Consider the following 23538-nt stretch of genomic DNA (forward strand, 5'->3'; position numbering starts at 1 on the left):
ATAAACATAACTGGCCCTGGGAAATTCGGTAAGAAAATAAAATTTAGTATGCCTGAACTCAGAATCTAAAGATGCATCTTTTAGTGAAGGAGATTTTTACATTCTGCGTTTGAAAATACCACTTTTAGAAAATGGGTATTTTCTTGCTCAGTCATCCTGTGTGCCTCTGCTGGAATTTGGATTGCTTGTCTGGGTTTTGGATGACAAAAGGCTGGGGGGCCGGAGGGGCTCCAGATGGACTAGGTAGGTCAGGAAAGGGCTGAATAGACCTGGGCTACGATGGGGGAAGGCGGAGGAGATTTCCTTGCACCTCAAAGGGCCTGGTCTGCCTCTGACAAATGCTATCTCCACCTCCTGCCAGAAATTCACACCAGAGAAGGCCCAACTGGTCCTGACCGGGCACAGACACCCTTTGCCTGAAAGATCAAAGGATTTTTTGACATAAATACTGGGTCCCAGAACCCTGAACTTTAAAACTCATCTGGATCAAGAAGACTGCACAGAAGAGGCACCGGAGAAGCTGCTAAAAGGAAGGACAGCTTTGCTGGGTGCTTTGCTGGGCTGACCTGCAGTAGCTGCTTCTGTCTTGGGCAGTGAAAGGCCTGGAGTGGACTTTCTGCAATCCAATTTGTGAGTCACGAAGTTTCAGGAACAACAAAGACTTCAAGCTCTTCTGCCCGCAGCACTGGGGACTGTGTGCTTTATGCTGCAAACAGAGGAAAAGCAACTCAACGACGTATACGACGCCGCTGCCAACTCTGTGTCCTGAAGGCAACGCAGAGGGCACCGCCGCAACGCAACCTTGGTCTCACAGACGACGCCTGTTGACGCCGCCAACGAGCCGCTGCTTGCACCATGACCTGTGGGCACTCCGCACTTCCTTGCTTCACGCCAAAGCTTTGGCACCACAGAGAGCACTGCCGCAACGGGGCACCGCGACCCTGGTCTCACCGACGCCTGTTGACACCGCTGCGCGCACCGCAACCGGAGGGCACCGCACTTGGCACCGCCTTGCTTCAAGAGGACGCCTTGGCCTGCCTGACACCACCACTTCCCACCGAAATCGATGCAGCTGCTTGCACCATGGTTCGAGGGCACTGCTCGTAAGTCACACGATGCACCGCCCTTATCTCGCACCGCAGCATTGGCCTGCCGGCGCCATCGACTCCAGTTCATCAACCGACGACAGGGCTTCAGCAACGACGCCGCCGTTGCTTGCACCGTGGCCTGCTAGCACCATGGCGAGCACCGCATTCATCTCGCACTGCGACCCTGGTCTCACCGACGACACCATCTGTCACCTGGGGGGACCGCACTTCACACCGCAGCAGCTGACGTCTGCCGGCGCCAGCGCTCCTGATTCCACCAGAGAGGAGCTCGACTTGCAATGCGAGTGACTTCAAGGAGCTCAGCCCCCTTCATTTCTCACAGGTACTGTTTGCGGGTCTTCCCGACACCGTAGCTGGCCCGCGACCCCGCAACCAGCCAGTACTGTTGGATTTGTTGTTCATGACGTCGTGGTAGCCCGGACGGAGCTATCCACACAAGGAACTCTTTTTAATCAGCGTATTTTTGGAGCTGTGAACTTTTAAGTACAGTATTGGGGAGGTTTATTGTATTAGGTCTTGTCTTATGTATATAAAAATTGGATATTTTTCCAAATTGGTGTGGTTTCCTTTTGTAGTGTGTACCCTGTTTTTTTTTATTGTTGGTTATGTGAAAATGCTTTACACGCTGCCTCTAAGATAAGCCTAGCTGCTCGTGCCAAGCTACCAAGGGGGTGAGCAGGGGTTATTTTAGAAGTGTAACTCCCTTATCCTGACTAGAGTGGCTGTTTCTGCCTCGCTTTGGCGCAAGTCTCAGCTAGCCAGATATCCCATTTCCAACAATGTGCAACAGATGTAATTGAGAAAAAGTCAGTAAATACTTGGACTTCTTTGGGCAGACAGATGATACAGGGCCAAACTCTTTGGCTATCCAATGCTTCAACAATACTACTAGCCTTAACTATCTCAAGGAACAAAGACATCCAGATAAGAAGTTTGGTGTCCTCTAGAATATTGCTGGACAGCACAAATGTTTATCCTTCAACCTAGCCTGCTTCATGTTTCAAGCGTTGAGGATTCAGATATTTATGCCATTCCTTGAGTTTGGGAAGTGAAAAGCACAGGGTCAAAATAATTACTGAAGCAACTGCAAACCGGTGTCTGTAAACTGCAACAAAATAAAGATGTTGGTAGCACTAGTAAGTAATGTACCTACAATGAAGCAGATCATATGTCCAAAAAGGACTGACCTTTAATGCTGTTTGAAAACAAGAATTTGTTTTAAAGGTCAGTCCTTTTTGGACATATGATCTGCTTCATTGTAGGTACATTACTGACTAGTGCTACCAACATCTTCATTTTGTTGCAGTTTACAGACACCGGTTTGCAGTTGCTTCAGTAATTATTTTGACCCTGTGCTTTTCACTTCCCAAACTCAAGGAATGGCATAAATATCTGAATCCTCAACGCTTGGAACATGAAGCAGGCTACGTTGAAGGATAAACATTTGTGCTGTCCAGAAAAATTAGAAATCAAATATACTGATGTCACACAAGACAAAATAACATCCCTGACATAGTTTTACAGAATGGTATCAAACAGCTTCTTTTTCGCAGCATCAGAAATGGTAAAACGGTGGTTTAGCATTTCGTTGTGCTGATTGTTTTTTTGTAATGTCTGGAGGTATTTAATTCAGGTGGTATCTCATTAAATCCAGAAGGGCTAAGCTCATTCCAGTTCTCTATGAAGCCTCTGCTATTTTTTGCATTTCAAGAATACCAAGCTGTGCAAAGGACTAACAGGAGACTTGACAGGATCTGGAGAGACTAAACACCAATAAATGAAAGCTTAAAGCGACAGGATTCTGAAAAAGTTGGTATATCAATGTTCTGGAGCTGAAGAACAAAGTTGGTCACCGGCGTAGATAGGGCTTGGATGCATCTGCCTTGTGAAGCGATTCTGCATTTTGACATCTTTAGTTGAGAGGTTTTGCATATCCACGTGGATGTACTCATCACTTTGGAATGGGCTATAAGCAGACTTTCCTTACCTACTTGGGAGCACAATTTAGAACCCCAATGAGTAATGCTAACAGCCAGGAAAATCAGTGTTGCATGCTAACTGCTCGCCTCTGTACCTACCGTTGTACCACTCACTGACTGGACAGCCAAAAAACCAGTGCCTTGTGGTGTGATGGGACCTAAAGAACATAAAGACAAAAAAGGAAGATAAAAGTATGAAGTTTAACATGCAAGTTTTACAACAATTACACAAAGGAGAACTACACCTCCAAATACAGTGTGAGCAAGGTGTCTTGCCTTTACAATGCTGAAGCAAGAATCTTTTCACATAATGCATGATTCTGAAAACAGATTGCAGAGATCCTATGCAAATATAAGTGCCAGCTTTGTCCCCCCCGGCATCCCTCAGCCCCCCCGCAAACCTCCCCCAGAATAGATACAGATGTCATATTCTGGGTGCTCAAATAGTTTTGGTACATCTGAGAGGCGTGCATAAAAACGGAGTCCTATTCAGGAATAGATTGTGAGAGTTTGGCTGACCTTCCTGTGTCTACATGTTAGTAGACTTCATACTCCGAGTTGTGAAATGCCTGTATGGCATCAATTAAAATGAGATCTTTATAACAACTGCAAATCAGACGAGACACAAGGGCTTACCCCAGATGGTGGCACCACAGTGCATGTGTTCTGGCGTGTACTTTAGAAGTCGGTGCCGACCGTTGTGGTCTTCTATGTAGTACATGGGAATGGTCTGGAAACGCCGCCAGCCCAATGAGAAGATCAAAGGGTCTCGAGTCTTCAGAATCTTCCTATGCCACCGGTGCTTCTTGAGACGCATCTGTGTGTGGGTAAAGGACAAGCTAGTCACTAGAATGTCCTGCAATAGAGCTCCAAACATTAAGGGTGATTGAAGGATTTCAATAAGAAAACCGAAGTATCAGAAAAGGTTTCCAAGGTTTCCAAAGTAATACATTAGGTAATAAATGTACAAAAAAGTCTGGTTGTACTCTGTATTTCTCACAATGATGTTTTTTGTCACAAAAGTCCTCAGCCATCTGTAACTGATACAGGTGTAGGCTTATGTACCATAGTGCAACTTGAACCAACTCAATTTGCAATTTTCGAATGATCCCTTGGCTGTTCCACAACAGTTTACCCTGGACTTAACCCTACAAGTATGGTATACTATAAATATTATCGTAAACACTGAGAACTCAAATATCTATTTTTACAGTAAAAACAAGATGTACAGATGTATTAAAGTTATCATTTGGTATCTCAAAAGTACCTGGATACTCATTCATAAATAATTTTTTCTAATTTCAGAGTGACTGTTTCGTTTTCTTTTCATTGTGCACAATCACAGCGCTAACATGACTTCAGTTTCTTCTGTTTGCTCATGTTCATTGCAGGTCTGTTTTTGGTATGCATTGTTTTAACTTCCATATTTTCTGTAGGAATATTTCCCGATCTTGCTAAAGGCTATCCGCAAGAACGGGAAGAAATCCCCATGTGCCTCTTCTGATCTGCCCCTCCCCTCTATTCCTCTACTGCTGCCTTTCCATGCCAAGTATCCTATTTAAATTTACTCCCATCATTAATCATGTACCAGAGTCCTTACGGCAAGAGATTTTAGCCTCTTTGTTAATGTCCCTTCCATGTCAACTGTCACTGATCAGGGGCCGTGTTACAATAAGTGCCCAGGTGGAGCAACAGGAATTGCACGCTGCTGGGGCACTTTGGCATCATGGAAGGGGGCACCGAGGCTTGTGCGATCCCTTCTATAATACCGATAGCCGAGGCGCACTTAAAGCGCCAGCGCCACCTTCAGAGGCTGTTCCCTAATTTGCATAGGGGCGTGCCCTATGCAAATGAGAGGATTCTTTTAACTATGTGCCCTCTCCATATTACAGAAGCGGGCGCAGAGTCAAAGCAGCCCGCAGGAGGAGCACTGACAGTACACCATTTAAAAGATGTCGCACTGTCAGTGCGCCTCCCGAGCACAGCCCTATGCAGGGGAAAAAGGGGGTCTCATGAACTCCCTCAGACATCCCTTTACAGGCAGGTGCAGTCACTGACTGTAACTGCCTGCAAGGGGATCTCTAATCCCCTTTTAAAGTGCAGGCGGGTGCCGCAAGCACTGTGAAAACAGAGCAGCTGCTCCGTGTTTCACATGTATGAGCTGCCTCCAGGGCAGGGCGAGTTTGCGGCTACCCTGGGGGCAGCGCATACATCATAATCGGGTGCAGTGTGACTGTTTGCGCCCGGCACACCTTTTAAAAGGTGCGCCGTGCGCAAACAATCACAATGAATAATACTGCCCGCAGTTCGTTCATCCAATAAATCCATGATCAAATATGCCTAATGTATTGCCACCATTGGTCTCCTTCTGCTTTCATGGAAACAAAGTAATGGGTAAATGGAGTGGAATGCAGTTGGAGGGCTCCAATGAAAAAAGGTATGCAGATATATTATGAGAAATATTAACAGTAATTTGTTACCCCTTCTTTGGTTATCTATAATCAACTTTCTCGCTCAATCAATCAAGTCATACTTGTATAGTTCGGCTTATCACCCGAGGGGGTATCCAGACGCTGTGCTGCAGGCATCAGTCGAAGAACCAGGTCTTGAGTCCCTTCCCGAAATGGGTCAGCGAGGGTGAGGTGCGGAGGTGGAGGTGGAGGGGACGGCGTTCCAGGATTTGGGTGGGAGAAGGAGTGTCCTCTGGAGCGAGGCATCTGTGCAAGTTTGAGGTGTGCGGAGTGGAGGTTCCTGGGCGGTAGGTGGAAATGCAGGAGTGGTTCATGTAGGCGGTTCCTTGGTGGTGGAGGGCTTTGTAAGCGTGGGTCAGAAGCTGGAAATGGCATCGCTTCTGGACTGGGAGCCAGTGACGTTCCTTCAGCTGTTGGGTGATGTGGGTCCTCTTGGGCAGGTTGAGGATCAGTCTGGAAGCTTTGTTCTGAATCATCTCGAGTCTTCATGAGTTTGGTGGTGGTGCCTGCATAGAGTGCGTCGCCATAGTTCAGCCAGCTGGTGCTGATAGGGAGCCATTTGAAGACTTTGGGGAGTATGCAGAGGGTGTGGAAGCAGGCTGAGGAGATGGCGTTGACCTGACGTTTCACGGAGATTTCGCTGTCCAGGATGATGCTGAGGTTGTGGATGTCAGCTGGAGATCAGAACTTCCATCCTAAGTGCCCCGTTGCAACTTATTTCCAAGTGGGCCACCCTCCCCCCTCCTTTCTACCGCGTAGTGCGCAAGGCTACAACCCGTCCAGCACCACTGCACCCAGACTTACCAGGGCAGATAAGACCAATCTACTGGTGGAACTTTGGTCCTTGTCCCGCTAACACCTCACGACCGAAAGGGGTCCCAAGGAAAAGTGTTACAAGTATATGTATGCAGCGAATGTTCATTCTCACATAGGAAAGCATTACGTGTAAAAATGCACAGTTGGTTAACATTGCTAAAACTGTAAAAAGTCTATGAAAAAGTATTTACCTCTTCACAAGAGTTCTTGTTTTCAAAATATATATAAAATGCTTGTTATTTTTCTAAGTTGGTGTGGATCTCCTTTTTAAGTGTGTGCAGCATTTATTGCCTCTGTGTGTGCAACCAATGTCTAACACTCCTCTCTGATAAGCCTAAGTCTGCTCACCCACACTATCCTAGAAAGAGAACATTTAAGTTTCTAGAGCAAGCCCCTGTCCACTCATAAGTGATAGCTGGAGTCTTTAAACAGTATACTTCTTTTTGGTACACTATTTAAAGGGTTGTCTTCCTACAATGATCATGTATTCAAAACAAAATTCTAGGTTTCTTTTCATTGATGTGTCGTGAAGCTTGTGGAAGCACTGACCTACATCGTGGCTAAATGTTTGTGTTGAGGTTTACTGGAGGTGTGTTTGTATGCAGGTTGGCTGATTACTGAGTGTGTGACAGTGTGAATGGTGTTTAAGTCCTGTGGCGTATGAATGTGATGGGCTCTTGAAAGTCAGAGGTTTGTTGATGGGAGTGTTATATTGTGTTGGGTCCACGGCTGGTCTTATGAATGGCATTATCTGTTAAGCATGAAAGGCCTCCTCTAATTAGTTGATGCCTTGATGAGGCCTCAAAGCGGGCACCTCTAGCAGGGATAGGTTCAATATTCTGACACTGTTATTAGCATTTTGTCTTTGAATCTTACACTACTAGAGGTGCTAAAACCAACAGGCATGAGTCAGTACTTTAGTACAAGGCCTCCAAGGAAACCAGCAAAACCCAGAAGGCCATGCAAATCTCAAACTTTGTCTAAGTCCATCGTGGGAAAGAAAAGTTAGAAGTATCAAAGCAAGACAGACCATCCTAGACTCCCCTTGGTGTCTAGTTTTCAGAAATGTCTGGGTTTAGTTGGTTTCCCTGGGTAGCAGAGGAGCCATGCTCAAAATCCGAAGCTACACACACTGTAAAAAATAGAGTTGGATTTAATTGATGAAATGGGATGTCTCCACGCCTTATTTTTGGTGTGTTTTGTGTAACAGCTGCTAGGCTGAGCCATACATGCGGGGTACGTTTTTAGTGGAGGGTTCTAGTCTCTGGCTTGGGTGGCAGCAACTTCATGAGGAACAAAACTGCCAGGCTGGAGAATCAGGACTAGACCAGAAGATGTTGCGGCTCCCGAACCTGCTGACATCTTCCGTTCACCGCACTGAAGTCTGTAGTGTGCCAAGAATTAAGATGCTTATTCATCCCAGCTATGCCAAAGGAGTACTTTTTCCCGGAAGCCCTGGTGAACACTTAGTGGGACTGGCTGCAGGTAACCACCTTCAAGAGACTTATTCACCATGGACTGTGTAGAGGCCCTCACCTCCTCCTATTCCTTTTGGGACTCTTCAGCTCCTCTAAGGTCTTCATGAGATGCCTTTTTGGGTGCGTTTATTTTAGTAGAAATCGATTTTGTTTTTTATAAAACTACGGAAATAACAGAGAAGGGAGCGTAAGGATGCGCCCAGACTCAAGCCCATGTCCCTAGTGACAGTAACCGGGCGGGAACTCCTTCAAAATACATCAATACAATCACATCAGCTAATAAGATGTAGTTTCACGACGAGCCAGCGTTACAACGGTTCCATTTTTAGGTTCTGTGACACCTAAAAACATAGCAATTTTTACAAAAACTACAAGAGACATTGGTTATTTGTACCTCTGAGGAAACCCTTTGCTCAGACTTAAAATAAAATGACTATCATCGTAAATATCACCTTTAAAAAAAAAAAATAACAATAATTTACTTCCAGGTCCTGCAGTATTCCTGTGGGTGAGGGAAGTAAGGGGTTTGCTGGCTGGAGTGACCCGCATTCTATCATTTGCTCTATGGGTTCCGTGGGACTAACACAGTAGCTACAGCACACACAAAAACAATGAAAGCAGCCATGTGATTGGCTACACAGTGGAAACTGCACAAAAAAGGAGGCCCACAACCTTCAGAAAAAAAGCTTTACATGATTTTCCTCAGCACCATCAGCTCACTGAAGTTTTAGAGAGGCAGTTTTGTGTGAATACAATCACACTCTATAATGGTCTCAAACATAACTGGACACCAGGAAACATCAACTGCACCGTCCACTGGGTGTAGCACAGGTGCAACATCACATCATGATAAATGTTATTGCACGGGGGCTTGGCTAAGCCAGCAATGGTGGCAGACGTGCTCGGCAGAGCTCTGCCGCGGGCTCCCTGTTCTGGCCACATTTCTCCGTCTACAATGATCCATGGTGGATGTAAGTTGGCAACGAGGCACTCGAACATCCATTAAAGCTCCGTGGCAAACTTTGTGCAAAATGAAAACCGTGCACCGCGCCAAGGCCCTCGGCTCTGCGACAAGCTGGTGAGCTCGCAGCAAGCTGGAGACAAAGACCATGCGCTGGGTTGAGCTCCGCCCACAAGGCCGAACTGAGTGGCGCAGTTGTTCTACAGGGACACTGCTGCATAGAGTCGGAGTCGCCCTGCATAGCTGTGTACACACAGCGCCGTGAGCCTTCGTGCAACTTGGCCTCACTGCTGGGGTGCCGTGGATTCTGGTGATCAGTCCTAGACAGTCGGCAACCTTCAGAGCCAAGATGCGCTGCAGGGCCACACGGACTGTTCAACCCACACGCCACGTCCCGGGATCTGGTGCAGTACACTCGCAGGCCCGATTGGCGGCTCCCCACAAAGGCTGCACCAATTGACCCATACTACACCGCTGGAACATCATCTCACCCCACAGACTACTGCAGCTACCCTGAGCCCCCGCTGAAGGTATCGGGGTGTTTGAGTCGTAGTGTTTGCATTAAGGCTGGCGGCGTCCTATGGTGTGAATGCTATTGAGCGGGCGCGGTCATTCCCGCTTATGCAAGAACTGGTCTCGCCTTCCGCGCAAATCACCACGGCTGTTCTCTGACCTGCCGCGGCCCGCTATTACGGAGTCTGCCGCCCAATAATTGTTATCACGCCGCCGGCCCCCTGCTGCTATAGACAACCCGACCCCCCTGCGTGTACAACAGAGGTGAGAGCGGGGGGTCCGCACGGGGTCCTGGTTGTGTCTAGCGCTGGATGTGCGATGGTGGCTGCCGCGGAGGGCAATCTGAGCCCTCCTGACAAGTTCCCACACTATAGGCCTACCGGTGAGCTGCAATCTCTACGACTCTGGGGCCCTGATGAATCCCGAACTTGCGGGATCCCCCTGTAGCCGGGCACTGTGTACTCTACTGGCAGTGACTTGGGAAGGCAGTGTGGCAGATGCCTGTGATCGCGAGTGAACTTCACTGTGGTTGTGCGCTTAGCGGTGCCCCTTGGAATCTGGGGAGAGGCCGTCATAGCAGTTTTGTCCTACACCTGCATGGTTGGGAGACCCAGAAACACACTGGCATTGGAGGAGCGCTTGTAATCCGTCCCCAGATGAATGATCCCGGAGCTGATCCTACTGTTTAGTTGAGCAGCATTCTCACAACTTGGATCCATTAGAGGGCTGTGTTTTGACCGATGCAGTGAAGTGTGGACATGGGGGCATAGGAGTAGCTGTTGAGTGTATTTCAGCTAGAGGTGGCCTCTGGGATATGGTGGAAGGACCTCTCTTCATAGAGGCAACCACGTTGGATGTCAGCTAGTGAGGTATCAGTCCAAGAGCAACGTCACCCCTAGATAGATGTCGCGGGACAGGCGACTCAAAATAAACATGCCCGACGCAACGGCCCCACCTCCGCAGAGAAGAGCCAAGACGGGAAAGATGGCAAGAGTTTAATCACAAGCCAACATGTCCAGTAAGCTGGATGCAGTCCTGGCCGCTGTGGAAAAATTGGGGGAAACTTTGAACCTCACCCGCACAGCCTTGGAAAGTAAAATAGATAAAGCAGTCATAGATTTAACGCTACAACACGCAGATCATCGCTAGCTGGCAGACAGCACTGGGTGCTTGAGGTCACGGTGGCGGAGATGTCCCCTCGTGTGGCGGAAGTGGAGAAGCATATCCAACAACTCCTCAACAGAGTGGACTTCCTTGAAGACGGGGCAAAATACGAGGAAGGACAGGCCCGCCGCAACAACGTGCGAGTGGTGGGTTTGCTGGAGGGAACGGAGGGGAGGAATCCTGTTGCTTATGCAGAATCTTGGCTCCATGACCTACTGCCGAAAGGAACCCTCTCCCCACATTTTGAGGTGGAGAGTGCGTACAGGGTGCTGGCCAGACCCCGGCCGTCAGGGTCCAATCCCAGGCCACTACTGATCTGGCTGTTGAACTATAGGGACAGGGACACGATATTGCAGGACCCCAGGAAATTGCATGACATCCAAGTGGACAATCATAAAGTGATGTTCTTTCCTGACTACATAATCCAAGTGCAAAAGCAGAGATACTCGTACATGGCAGTGAAAAGGCGCCTCAGGCAAAACGATTTGAAATACTCTTTATTATTCCCAGCACGCCTGAGAGAAGTGGCAAATGAGAAAACACACTCTTCAACACTTCCGAGGAGGCTGAGGACTGGTTCGACAGGTACTCTCCATCGGGAACTACATCCTTGTCTGGTCAAGCAAGCAACAAACCAACCGGTGAGGTGCCACGTCATTGCCGCCCCAGGGGAAAGAAGCTGAGGCTCTTACAACTTCCTCCAAAGATGAGCCCGGATCTGGACCAGTTACTACAAGGACAGAAGGGGGCTCTTCCGGTGGTGGCAAGCATCAGCGGAACACAGATGGAGGACAATGTGTCTGTCTCCAGCCAGCAGGATCAGGCCCGTGATGTCGATGCTGAAGACCTGTCGGATGACCCTCTTAACACGCAAGACTCATATGATGTGCTGGATGTCACTCCTCAGACGGCCGATAACATTGTTTGATAATCACGGCTGTCTCCAGTTGTTTGAACGTATCCATGTCTCTTGCCTATACACGCAAGTATATAGTTATATGCTGTATATTGTCATACACTGTTAGATGTGCAGGGCACATACTTTATTTCAATTTTGCCAACTATGATTTAAGTTTCCTCACTAATCGACTATGCAAATACTACCATGGGCTGGTGGGAAAAGACAATTGCATGGAACACCAATAACCAACAAGATCTGGATCGAATAATTTTATGGGTAAGCTACATAGATGATTTGTTTATAATATGGAATGGATCAGACCTACAATTTCAAAAATATTTCTCCATACTCAACAATAATAGTGTTGGTCTACAATTTACATGCTCCACAAGTAAAAAACAAATTGACTTTCTAGACACCAAAATTTACGTCTCAGAAGGAAAAATTGAATCCACCTTATTTCGCAAAAAAACATCCACCAACAGTGTGCTACATGGTACCAGCTTCCACCTGAAAGCCCTTCTCAAAAGTATACCAAATGGAGAATTCATAAGACTAAAAAGAAATTGTTCTAAAGCTGAAGATGCAGAAGTCAAAATGGGAGAAAGCAAGGCAAGATTCGCCTCAAGGGGATACGAAGATCGTGTCCTAAAGAAATGTAAAAAGAAGGCAGACAAAAAGACAAGAGCAGAAATTTTGGTAGAAAAACCCAAAATAAATACTGAGAATGACCCACCAAGATTTGTAACCACATACAATAAAGAGAGCGGAATCTTCGCCAATAAGATGAAAAAATATTGGCATCTCATATCTGAAGACCCGGACATAGGAAAACTGGTAGGCAAACAACCATCAATAACATATAAAAAGAACACCTCTCTCCAAGATCTCCTAGTGAAAAGCCATTTTCAAATGAAATCACAAACAAACTGGCTCATGGACCAACGTAAAGGACTCCAACCATGCTCCACTTGTAAAGCATGTAAAATTGGAACAAGCAAGAAAAGCATCGAGGAACCAGATGGCAAAATAATGCACATTGACCAACAAATTACTTGCACATCTAAAAATGTGGTATATGTAATTGAATGCAGATACGGGATCAAGTACATAGGCAGTACCACATGCACGTTAAAAAAGAGAATCCTGGAACATATCAGGGCTGTGAAGAACAAAAACATGCTGTATGCCACGGCAAAACATATAAATGCTTGCCAAGAAGGAGACTGGAGAGCAATGAAATTTTATGGTTTGAAGATGCTGACAAAAATGGAAAGAGGAGGTGATTTTGTTCGAAAATTAAGACAAATTGAGTCCCGCCTCATCATCCGACTTCGAACAAAAATCCAGAGAGGCATGAACTTTGGGGAGGACCTCGACATACATCTAGAGTGACTTTGATAGTACCGGCTGATAAGTTCAACTTGCTAGGGTACTATACCCGAAATTTGAATTAAAAGTAACAAGGAACTAATCCGAGAATGAACTCTAATCAATAATTCTGCCCATGTGAATTAACATGTAGCAAAATGTACTAATGACATTGCAAATGTTTAATCACACCAGTCTTTCTTTTCTTGTAATTTTATAATAATTTTGTTCCAAACTACGTATCCCATAATGCCACCTAAGGCTAACATGGGCTAGCATTTAAATGGAAATGGTAGAAGGACTAACTGACCGTGACCAAAGCCTTGTGTGGCTGAAACGCGTTGGTGGGGTGAAGCGCTGATTAAAAGGCTTCAGTAAAGTATGCGGTTGTGCCGCCTCTTTACTTATATGTATGTATACATATATTAAATAAAGTGCTAATGTCATTAAAAAAAAACTTTTAAAAATACTTACTTGAATACTTAGGTACCAGTCAAGTCAAGTCAAAAGAACTTTATTCGAATGTTCATAGTAGTATCCATAAAAGCACATTTCAGTAAATTTACAGTTAACACATAAAATCCATATATTTCTAAAAATCACATCGAGTAAAGGATCACAGACAGAATATACAGTAAAAATTTATGAGTATAAATAATTATATTGGTTACAAATATTTCTCTCAGCAACAACGCAATTACCCCTCCATACTTTTCCTAAATTTGATTGCAAGTTTTAAAAAGCTACATACAAATAAAGTGCAGTCACAGCTTAGAAGTTGGAGGTAGTAAAGTGCTGGTCGAATTTGTGCAAAATTCAATTGTTTGAGGATTGGTTTTAAATATAACTTCCGTGGTACGAGATAAAAGGGACAGATGAATAAAAAGTGTGCCAGGTCTTGCGGAGACTTTGTCGCAGCCGCAAGGTGGCAACGCTTGGCCTCGATGGGCCCCCCTCGGTACGGCCAGTAAAAGATGGAATAGATCTAGGGGAAACCTCGAGAGCAAGAAGCGATCATAACCTGACAGGGGCCATGACAGGTACGGTTCCATTTGCAGAGAGGTTTTTAATAGCACATGTTTCCGGACACTGTCTTTCTTTAGTTCGGCCTCCTCCCGGGCTAAATACCTAGAAGCAATGAAGGTCTTCTTCACAAAAATAACGTCAGATTTAGTAATAAGCTCTGGGGTTGCAAAAAGGTCAGGACACCCTAGTTCAGATAGACATTTGCTGATATATTTGATCCAGGGGACTTTGGATCCATTTTCCCATGTTAATGCTTCTTTCAGGATTTGTTGAGTAAGGAGTATTTCAGTATTTATCCAACAGTTTAGCCAACAAAGTATGGGATTTACGGCTATTCTGTCGCTCAAATAGGGCATACCCAGTTCTTCATGGACGGAAAAATTTCCTGTGCCCCTTGGTACCCTCAAAACCAGTTTTAAAAAGCTATTTTCTGCAACCTCCAGGCCTCTAGAAGAAGTAAACCCCCATAGCTCACTTCCATAGCATGCAATAGATATGAGTTGGAGCAATGCGGCCACCGGACTATTGCCCATTTTTCTTGCGAAATCAAGTATGGCTGCATTGGCCCTGGTTACCTCTCCCATTTTCCTCTGTACTTCGGGTCCCCAATTTAGCTGATGGTCAAAAAGGACACCCAAATAAGAGTATGTCTTAGCTACAGGAATTTTTTCCCCATTGACATTAAAAGAGTTTAGCTTTTTTTTCCCCAAGCCTACCTTCATGACATAAGATTTTGAGTTGTTAATACTCAAAGTCCCGTGACTTCATGAAGTCATGAAAAGCTTTTAACAGGGTTTGTAGGCCTGCTGCAGTGCTGGATATCAGGACTGCGTCGTCCGCATAAAGCAGAACCGGCAGTCCTTTCCGGCCAACATATGGGTAGTCAACTCCTGTGCCTAAAAGATACTCTTCTAGATCGTTAATGTACAGATTGAAGAGGAATGGGGCTAGAATACACCCTTTGTGAACGCCCCGGTGTATTCCAAAATCCCTCGTTACTTTTAAGTCTTGTGTATATCTGACATTTGCTCTTGTGTCGGAGTGCATGTCGGCTAGTAAATTAATCAGGTTCTGCTCTATACCCATTTTTGCCATGACATCCCATAGTCTACCTCGATCTACGCAGTCGAAAGCCGACGATAGATCCATGAATGCCATATGGATTGTACCTTCCCTGGCCATGGTGTATTTCCCTATGATCATGTACAGGTTAAAACACTGGGTAATCGTTGAGTGACCAGGCATGAAACCGTATTGAATTGGGGAAATTACATTATTTTCATCTGCCCAGGCTGTTAGTCTATTTAAGATTACACCCCCCACTACTTTTGCTACAGAATTAATTAAAGATATTGGTCTGTAGCAGAGTGGGCTGCTGCGATCTACTTTTTTAAATACAGGTACTATAGTGGAAGTCCCCCACGACTTTGGGCAACCAGAAGCTTCCGCCGCATTAACTACAGCGGTAAGGACTGGGGCCCATAATGATGGACAAGATTTAAAAAGATCTGGGGGAAGGCCGTCAGGCCCAGGGGCCTTTTTACAGGTTAGGCCTTGAATTCCTTTTTCGACCTCATTAATTGAAAAATGTAAAAGATTCTCCATAGGAGTAATAGAGTTATACTCTGCCTGTGCCTTGTCGCTTTTAAAAATGGTGCTGAAATGAGTGACCCATTCTTCCTCTGGAATATTTGTGCCAAGAGCCATATTACTTGGGTCTTCAAACAGAGGTTTATTGATGATTTCCCAAAACCTGGCGCTGTTATCCAAGATTTTGGGATCTAAGAGGGACTCCCAAGTGCTTGCCTTTACCTCTTTTTTCCGTAATGCAATGTTTTTTTTATATTTTACGTGCATAGCCTTAATACAGGACGGGTCTCTGGGTCTAGCTTTTAGGGCCGTCTTAAGGTCTCTACTGGCATTGGAACAAGAATGATCAAACCATTTTGGGTTGTTTCCAGCATGCCCATTTGCTGGCACCATCAACAAAGACCCTACTGTTGCTACGACCCCCTCAAATACAGACAAAGTTTGACCGGGAGATGAAGTAGATGACACACAAATTGAAAGATCAGAGCTACATAAGTTATTTATCGAGGTATACAAGTTATCACAGTCCACCATTGTCCATTTAAGGCGGCGCTTTCCATTTATGCACTTTATAGTTCCCCGGCCATCGCTGCGCTTTCGCAGGTCAAGAATGCCACCACCCAAGTTGATGGAAATCGGGTTATGATCGCTGTGGGCATTCAATTGAATGCGAAAATCAGAAGCAAAGTTGGCAAGGTCCGTAGATAATAGGATATGGTCTATATATGATCCGTTTGAATTACCTTTATATGTGGGAACTTGGAAAAGTGTATGCTCCGCCGTCTCAGACATAGCTGCAACTAAATTATTTTTGTCCATCAAGTTGTTAAGCTGAGTTCCGCACCGAGAATGGTCAAAGTGAAATCCTTTTATGCTGTTGCACCCTAGATGACCCATGGGCGTCTCTCCTGGGTTCCCACAGGGGTGGGTATTGAAGTCACCGGCAATCAGCAGTTTACTCGACAAGTTCCTCACATTATCTCTCAAAAAGTCACACAGCTGCAGTAAGTTACATTCTCCATACTGGTTTACTGCGTTGTAAAAATTAATCAGGGTCAAGGTATGTTTACCCCTTTTTAGCTCTAGTACTTGAATGTTCCTATTGCCTGTGTGGCGGATGTTTTTATGGTAGGTAAGAGCCAAACATATGTAAATTGCCAGGCCCCCATTGCTTTTCCGCTACTTGAGGGTTCGGCTGGGGTGAGGAAGCTTTGATATCCCTCAATGTAGGCGAATTTTTTGTCTACAGCCATTTTTCTTGCAGATATATCACTGAGTGTTGTTTGACAAAAGACAGCCAGGTAGGATCACAAACTTTGTCGGCCAGGCCTGCCGTGTTCCAAGAAACCAAGCTTGAGGTACATGACTATGTTGTATCTGCGTCTAACTCTATGTCTAGGTTTGCAGAGTTAGCAACTTTCGGATGGATAGGCTCTGTTCGTTTGACTACCTGTTCTTCAATGATGTTGTGGTTATATTCTACATTGGCTGGTTAGCGGCTGAGAGCCTCTGGATGGTCTGTGAGCGTCTTTGATCTATTTTGTGGAAGCAGACTCTCTAGTAAGGTTCTTATTTCTGGGCCCATCTGCTCGATCAGTGATAGACTCAATAGTGTTAAATTCATTTGGACCCTTTATACCATCGCTTTTATCAGGTGTTATCTCATGGTTTACATAGTCTTTATATACAGAGGAGATTCGCGGTTCAGGTAGTCAATCAACCCCCTCCAGACCGCACTGCTCGTAAAAGGCATTACATCTGTTTGAAATAGGAACATTGTACTGGTTGTTCATATAGGTGAAATAGGGGTATTCCTGTTGAGGTACCTGATATGATCCTTCCCTCCTCTCTGGGTACATTGCGAAATGATCTCTAGTTCTATAGTCCCTGGGTATGACCCGACCTGGATGTAGTAGGTCATCTGGATTATAGTGGCTATAATTGCCTTTAGTATCCCAGTTTTGATGTTGGTTAGTGTGGGTGTAGGGCCCTCTCTGTTCCCCTAGAGGATGTGGATGCCTATTGTTTGACCCAGGACCGTTAGAGGGAGTAACTGAGGTCCATTGTACGAATCAGGCTATTTGTAGAGCTATCCCTCCATCTGCTAATGTAACTTGCCACGCGAGTGTCTTTAAAGGGTACAATGATGCACTCTCCTTCAGTAGACTTAAATCTATGTCCCACCCAGTCTACCCTCCTGACATGGGCTATTCGACCATCAAGATGTGAGGGAAGCGGCCTATGTGTGTTTAGCCAATGACTCACCTTGTTTTTTAGTTCCCTGTATGTTTCTGTTTTCCCCTCACCCAGTTGTGGAACGCCTATCATAACTATTGTATATGGATGAGACTCGGGGGGAAGGTTGGTATGAATTGGCTTTTTGGCTGGTTTCCGATTTGCTTTCTCAAGGAGGTCATTTGTGGGCATATTTTGTGACACTATGGGCCTTAAGGGTCCTTGCTGGTCATCTTGTTTGTCAGGGCATAGACCCTATGCCGCCCATTCACTCATCATTTTCAACTAGAGGGGACTTAGGAACTGCATTAGGATCTGGAACTGCTACAGATGCAGTATTATTGCGAGCGTTAGAGTTTTTATTAGAGACATTTGGAACTAGTCCTGTCGATTGAAGGGGTAGTGACTGTTTAGTGTTGCCATTGAGAGATGAGTTTTTTGGTCGTACGGTCTTGTTATTAGTCGATTTTGGTGGACATTTGACTGACGTCTCTTTTAATGGCAATGATCTAGTATTTCTAACACTGATGCTGTATTTTTGTTTTGTGTGACTTCGGATTTCTCAATAATTTCCTCCAACTTGATAATTCTTTCTCGTATGGGCAGCAAAAGGGACCTTATTAGATGTTCTAATTGGGTCAAAAGTGTATTATCACTTAAGATTGATGAATCAGTCTGGCATGACCGGTCAGTGCTGCCTAATATTTTCTGGCTGTCGGGATACCATCAGACTAGGTGGTAGTAAAGTCTGGTGGATAGGTGTCTTACTTATCTGTTTGGTCAATCTGAAAGTAGACCAAACATCCTTCGCTAAGAGCTTATGTTTACAGATTGGTCGGGAAATTAACCTCATGTTTGATTTTAACTTTTTCCTACACCGCCTTTTGGGCTTAGTTGTCGAGCTGCTTTTTTGCCTACAGAAGTATTTATAGGTAACAGTCCCCCCGAGTATGCCTCACATGGTGAAACTATAGGCATAACTCTAGAAGAGGAAGAAGTACCTACATTTACCTGTGGGCTACAAGTCAGCGGCGGGCTACTTTCCCCGCTGTTACAAATTATTGGTGTGCTTGTATCTGGAAATGAGGTTTCTCTGGCTTGGGTGTTTGGCAATCCTGTAAAGGATTGCATGAAGAGTGATTCCTGTGAATTTATTGTAATGTCAAGGGTATCAATAGTAGCAGTATTATGTAGTGATAGGTTGGGGAAGCACAGGTTAGGAGTTAGGGAAAGGAGTCTCTCTGTGTTTTGGATGGCATCTGCCACAACGCCTTATTAAAAGGCTTCAGTAAAGTATCCGGTTGTGCCGCCTCTTTACTTATATGTATGTATACATATATTAAATAAAGTGCTAATGTCATTAAAAAAAACTTTTAAAAAGACTTACCTGAATACTTAGGTACCAACAAATGGCCTACATAGTGCTTACCTACGTGGTAAAGATGCTAAGTGGTAAATGATGTGTTGGTAAGGTGACCTATGCATTGCTCTATGTGCAGCAAAATTTGGTATTGAAGAACAAACTCCCTATACACACATCCGACACTCGAAGTCCATCTGAGCCTCTGCCTGTGTTCTCCTGCAAATTGCTTGCTTCCGAAGATACTTCTGTGGGGAAGACCCTTTCCTGTTTTGACCCCTTCACCAGTTTCATGAAAAATAGCTGGAAGCAAAACATTCCTTCAAAAACAGCCTGTTCTACACGTGCTATGCATATTGAGGCATTCTCTACCTACAACTACATAGGGCTGTTTGCAAGTGGATTCGTCCTGCCCAGGCATCTTAAGGAAAAATGGTAGTCAATGAGGGAAAACACATAATGGAGAAGAGGACGAGGTGCAGCCTTGGAGGGACAAGAGGAGATCTGCCATAAACATACATGAATGCAATAAAAGCAAGCACTAATAAAAATAAGGCCAAGTACAGAGTGTCTATACCCTGCAGTAGCCAGTGCTTCAACCATGAATGAAAAAGATCATTTTGAAAGAAGGTGAGAAGAAATATGTGCTGATACAGATCTTACTGTCAACAAGTGCACAACTTGCAGTCTGAAATGAAACTGCAAACTAACTAATACAACTAAGCCTTTTTTCCAATGGTCAGAAAGTGCCTTCACAAAGGTCTTCTGACAGATATACATTAACACCCTTCTCGAATTTAAGTGGGAAATGAGAGGTAGGATGCTCTACCAACACTGTCAAATTACTCTGCCCTATGGTCTCAAACAGTAATTTGAGAAAATAGTGTCCCATCATCTTACCTGAATGTAGCCAACGTTTCCTTCGCTGTTGCCCAACCCACCAAGGATCATGGGGTATCGCGGGTCAAAGTTCAGAACAAATTCACAAGGGACACTATCAAGCTCAAGGCGAAGATACATTCCTGGCCGGAAGCCCTCATACTGAACCCTGATGTCATCATCTTGGTCTTCAAACTCAGCGCGATTCAGCTGTATGGGTTACAAAGAAAAAACATGTTCAGGAGACCAGCGGTCAATTACTTCAATGTAAAGCAGGGTTGCTGTACACCTGCCGATTACAACATGGGCGTCATTGTTTGGGCCCTTTCCACCTTATATATGTCATGAGCAAAAGGATCTTCTATCTCTTCACCCCAAAGAAGTGCATCTTTCAAGATTCATAATTTACCACAGAAAGAGAAAATGTTTCAAAGTTAAATCATGAGTGAATCTGCTATGTGGGTTATATATTTATATGCAGATTAAGAAAACAAAAAGGACAGGTCAAAGATCAATCTAAAACAAATATGACAGACAAGCACCTTTTCTCTGACATGGAGAAAACAGTCTGCAATCTTGAAAACACTGTTCAGTTTTTGTAATGATCACCACATGCATGAATGATTTAACAGAGCACATTTCAATAATGAAAATAATGCAGCTGACTGCCTCTGTACAGTTAACTTGAGAGATGTGTATGGCACTTCTAGTCAAGATGCACTATTGACTAGAAGTATTGAAAAGTAGGCAGGTTATCAAAGCTCTGCTCAGACTTCAAACCCCCCACTCACCTCTGCCTGCTTCTGCATCTCCCCCTTCAGGTCATCAAAATAGGTGGCATCTCCGTCATCATACTCTGCGTCAAAACGCTCTTTGAGCTTGCGTTTCTTATCTAGCAGCTTCTTTTTCTTGTCCTCTTCCTCTGGAGCTGCACTGGGATCACCGTTTTCCTCTTTTTCCTCTTCCTCGCTTACCATCTGCACAGAAGAAAAATTAAAAGAACTGTCCCTAGATTTCTGATGTAATGCTCTGTTTTTCTGCTGAGTGAAAATGGCAAAGCAACTGGCATAGATGGCAATGCTTCAACAAGTGAGGATCTTTGGGTAAGTCTGCACACCTTCTGTTTTTCAATCCTATGGTTTCAAGAAAGCTCCCCGTAGGAAGCTGGTTCTTTATATAGTATACCAAAAGAACAAGTTACATACCTTTGGTAAAAAGGTATCTGTAAGAGACATATATTAGTTATAGATTCCTTACCTTAGAATTATCCCAAGGCATCAGATTGGATCCGGAGAATGTTTCTTCAACAGTACCCCTGCGCATCAGTAGGTGTCGGTCGATTCCGTGTTCATCGCTGGCATTGTGATGGCCGGAATGGCGTTGCGGTATCTACTTAGATCCCGCCCCTGCGCGCTGACATTAGTTCTTTACACAACATTCCACATCAGAAGCACAGAGGCATGCAAGACACCAACGACTGGTGCACAAAACTAGGACCCTGAAAGGGAGTCCCTTGCTCTAGAAGTCAGTTCGCAGAACAAGGAGGATGGGTGGGGCGGTAAGGCATCTTTAACTAATATAATCCAGGTAGTCCAAAACACAGCAGCAAGACTGGTCCTGAATGCCCCCCCCCCCAGAACCCCTTCCAAACCCCTGCTGCGTGAACTGCATTGGCTGCCAATACGACAACGCACCAAGTTCAAGATCTGTTGCATTGTCCACAAGTGCTTGTTCGGGAAAGGCCCTGACTATCTGTCCCAAAAGCTACCTTTATACAAACCTGACAGAGCCTTACGGTCAAGCAACCAACTGCTACTTAAAACCCCTCTTGTCAAAAAAACCAGACAAGGTGGCAGAGCCTTCTCTCTGGTAGGGCCCAAGCTCTGGAATGATCTTCCAACTGACCTCAGACAAACCCATAATCACTCCTCTTTCAGGAAGAAACTAAAAACCGTCTTATTCCAGGAAGAATAAATATCTCTAATCATCAGTCTATAACCTCAATCTCTGTTCTATAGCAACTATTCCATCCTGCGAGCAAAGCGCGGAGATACCTCGTAAGGGGTCGATTCTTGCGCTATACAAGAATATAAATAAATAAATAAATAAATATGTCTCTTACAGATATATCGTTACCGAAGGTAAGTAACTTGTTCATCTGAAAGAGACGATTAGCTCTAGATTCCATAGATTAAAATAGGTACCCCAGCAATACCAAACCCGGAGGTGGGTCTGCGAACCAAGTTCACACCAGAAAGTGAATGGCCAAAGAAGCTGTTTCACCCGACTTGGCTTCCAGCTAGTAATATTTGGTGAACGTGTGCAATGATGCCCACATATCTTCCTGGCAGATGTCACCAAGGTGGACTCCACGTCCCAAAGCAGTAGTGGCTCCCGTCGCCCTGGTGGAATGGGCGTGCAACCCTACTGGAGGCTCCTTTTTCGCCAAGGAATAACAGATTTTAATTCAAAGAACAAACCATCGTGAGATGGTTAATTTTTGCATGGCCCGACCTTTAATGGCACCCAAATAGCCAACAAAGAGCTGATCATCTTCTCTGAATTGTTTTGCGCGATCCAGATAAAATGATTGCGCACGTTTTGGATCCAGACGGTGAAGCCTCTCCTCCCCTTTAGAAAGATGCTGGGGCTGGAAGAAGGACCTCAAAGTGATGGTCTGTCCTATGTGGAAGAGGTAACGACTTTGGGAAGAAAAGAAGGTCTAGTTCGAAGGACAACCTTGTCCGGATGAACAGCAAGGAAAGGACTTGTAGAAGAAAGAGCCTGAAGCTCACTCACATTGCGAGCAGAGGTGATGGCAACCAGAAAAGCAGTCTTTAAGGGCAAGAGTCTGAGAGGACAACTATGAAGTGGCTTGAAAGGAGCACACATAAGGTAAGTTAAGACCAGATTCAAGTCCCTCTGGGGCACTACGAAATGAATAGGAGGAAAGAAATGAGTAATGCCCTTAAGAAATATACTTTCAATAGGGGATTTAAAAGGAGAAGGCTGATCAGGAAGGCGATGAAAGGTCGAAATATAGCCTTTAAGAGTGCCCAGAGCAGAGCCTTGCAGGGCCAAAGAAAGAATGAAGAGAAGAACCTCTGAACGCGGGGCAGAAAGGGGATCCACAGCCTTTGCGGTGCACCATGCCACAAATTTGTTCCATCTACATACATATACCGTTTTAGTTGAGGGACGCATGGCTGACAAGATGACATTACAGACTTGGGGAAGAAGGTCAACATATGTCAATTGTCGCCGTCCAATCTCTACGCAAGGTGGTGGAGGCTGGACAGGTTTGGGTGGGGGACCGTCCCCTGTTGCTGCGATAGAAGATTCTCCCCAAGAGGCAGTCTGATATGAGGCTCGATGGCCATGGTCAACAGCTTGGGATACCAGACTCTTTGTGCCCAATCCCATGCGCACAACTGCTGACATTGCACGTTCTCCTCGGTGGCGAACAGCTCTAACCATGGCTCTCCCCACTGCTGAAAGTGACCTTGCACCACCTATGAGTAAAGGCGCCATTCATGATGCAGCATGCACCGGCGGCTGAGTTAGTCTGCCCTGGCGTTCAGGGAACCTGCCAAGTGTTGAACCATGAGGGACAGGCCTCTTGACATAGGGTCCAGAACTGCTCCGATGAAAAGGAGCTTCCTAGAGGGAGTCAGGTGTGACTTCG

The 23538-nt window shown here is 45.2% G+C and overlaps 1 protein-coding gene across 1 annotated transcript in view; it reads right to left on the reverse strand.

Annotated features, from left to right (window-relative positions):
• BMS1 (BMS1 ribosome biogenesis factor) overlaps positions 1–23538 on the reverse strand; it is a 334476-nt gene that overhangs the window by 49632 nt on the left and 261306 nt on the right. The window contains exons 15-18 of the mRNA XM_086922425.1: positions 20645–20830; positions 19875–20063; positions 3725–3905; positions 3188–3246 (exon numbers count right to left, since the gene is read on the reverse strand). Coding sequence (XP_086778551.1) covers positions 3188–3246; positions 3725–3905; positions 19875–20063; positions 20645–20830 — 615 coding nt within the window. The remainder of the gene's footprint in view (positions 1–3187; positions 3247–3724; positions 3906–19874; positions 20064–20644; positions 20831–23538) is intronic.

Source organism: Lissotriton vulgaris, chromosome 5 (assembly GCF_964263255.1).
Source record: "Lissotriton vulgaris chromosome 5, aLisVul1.2, whole genome shotgun sequence".
Classification (NCBI taxonomy): Eukaryota; Metazoa; Chordata; class Amphibia; order Caudata; family Salamandridae; genus Lissotriton; species Lissotriton vulgaris.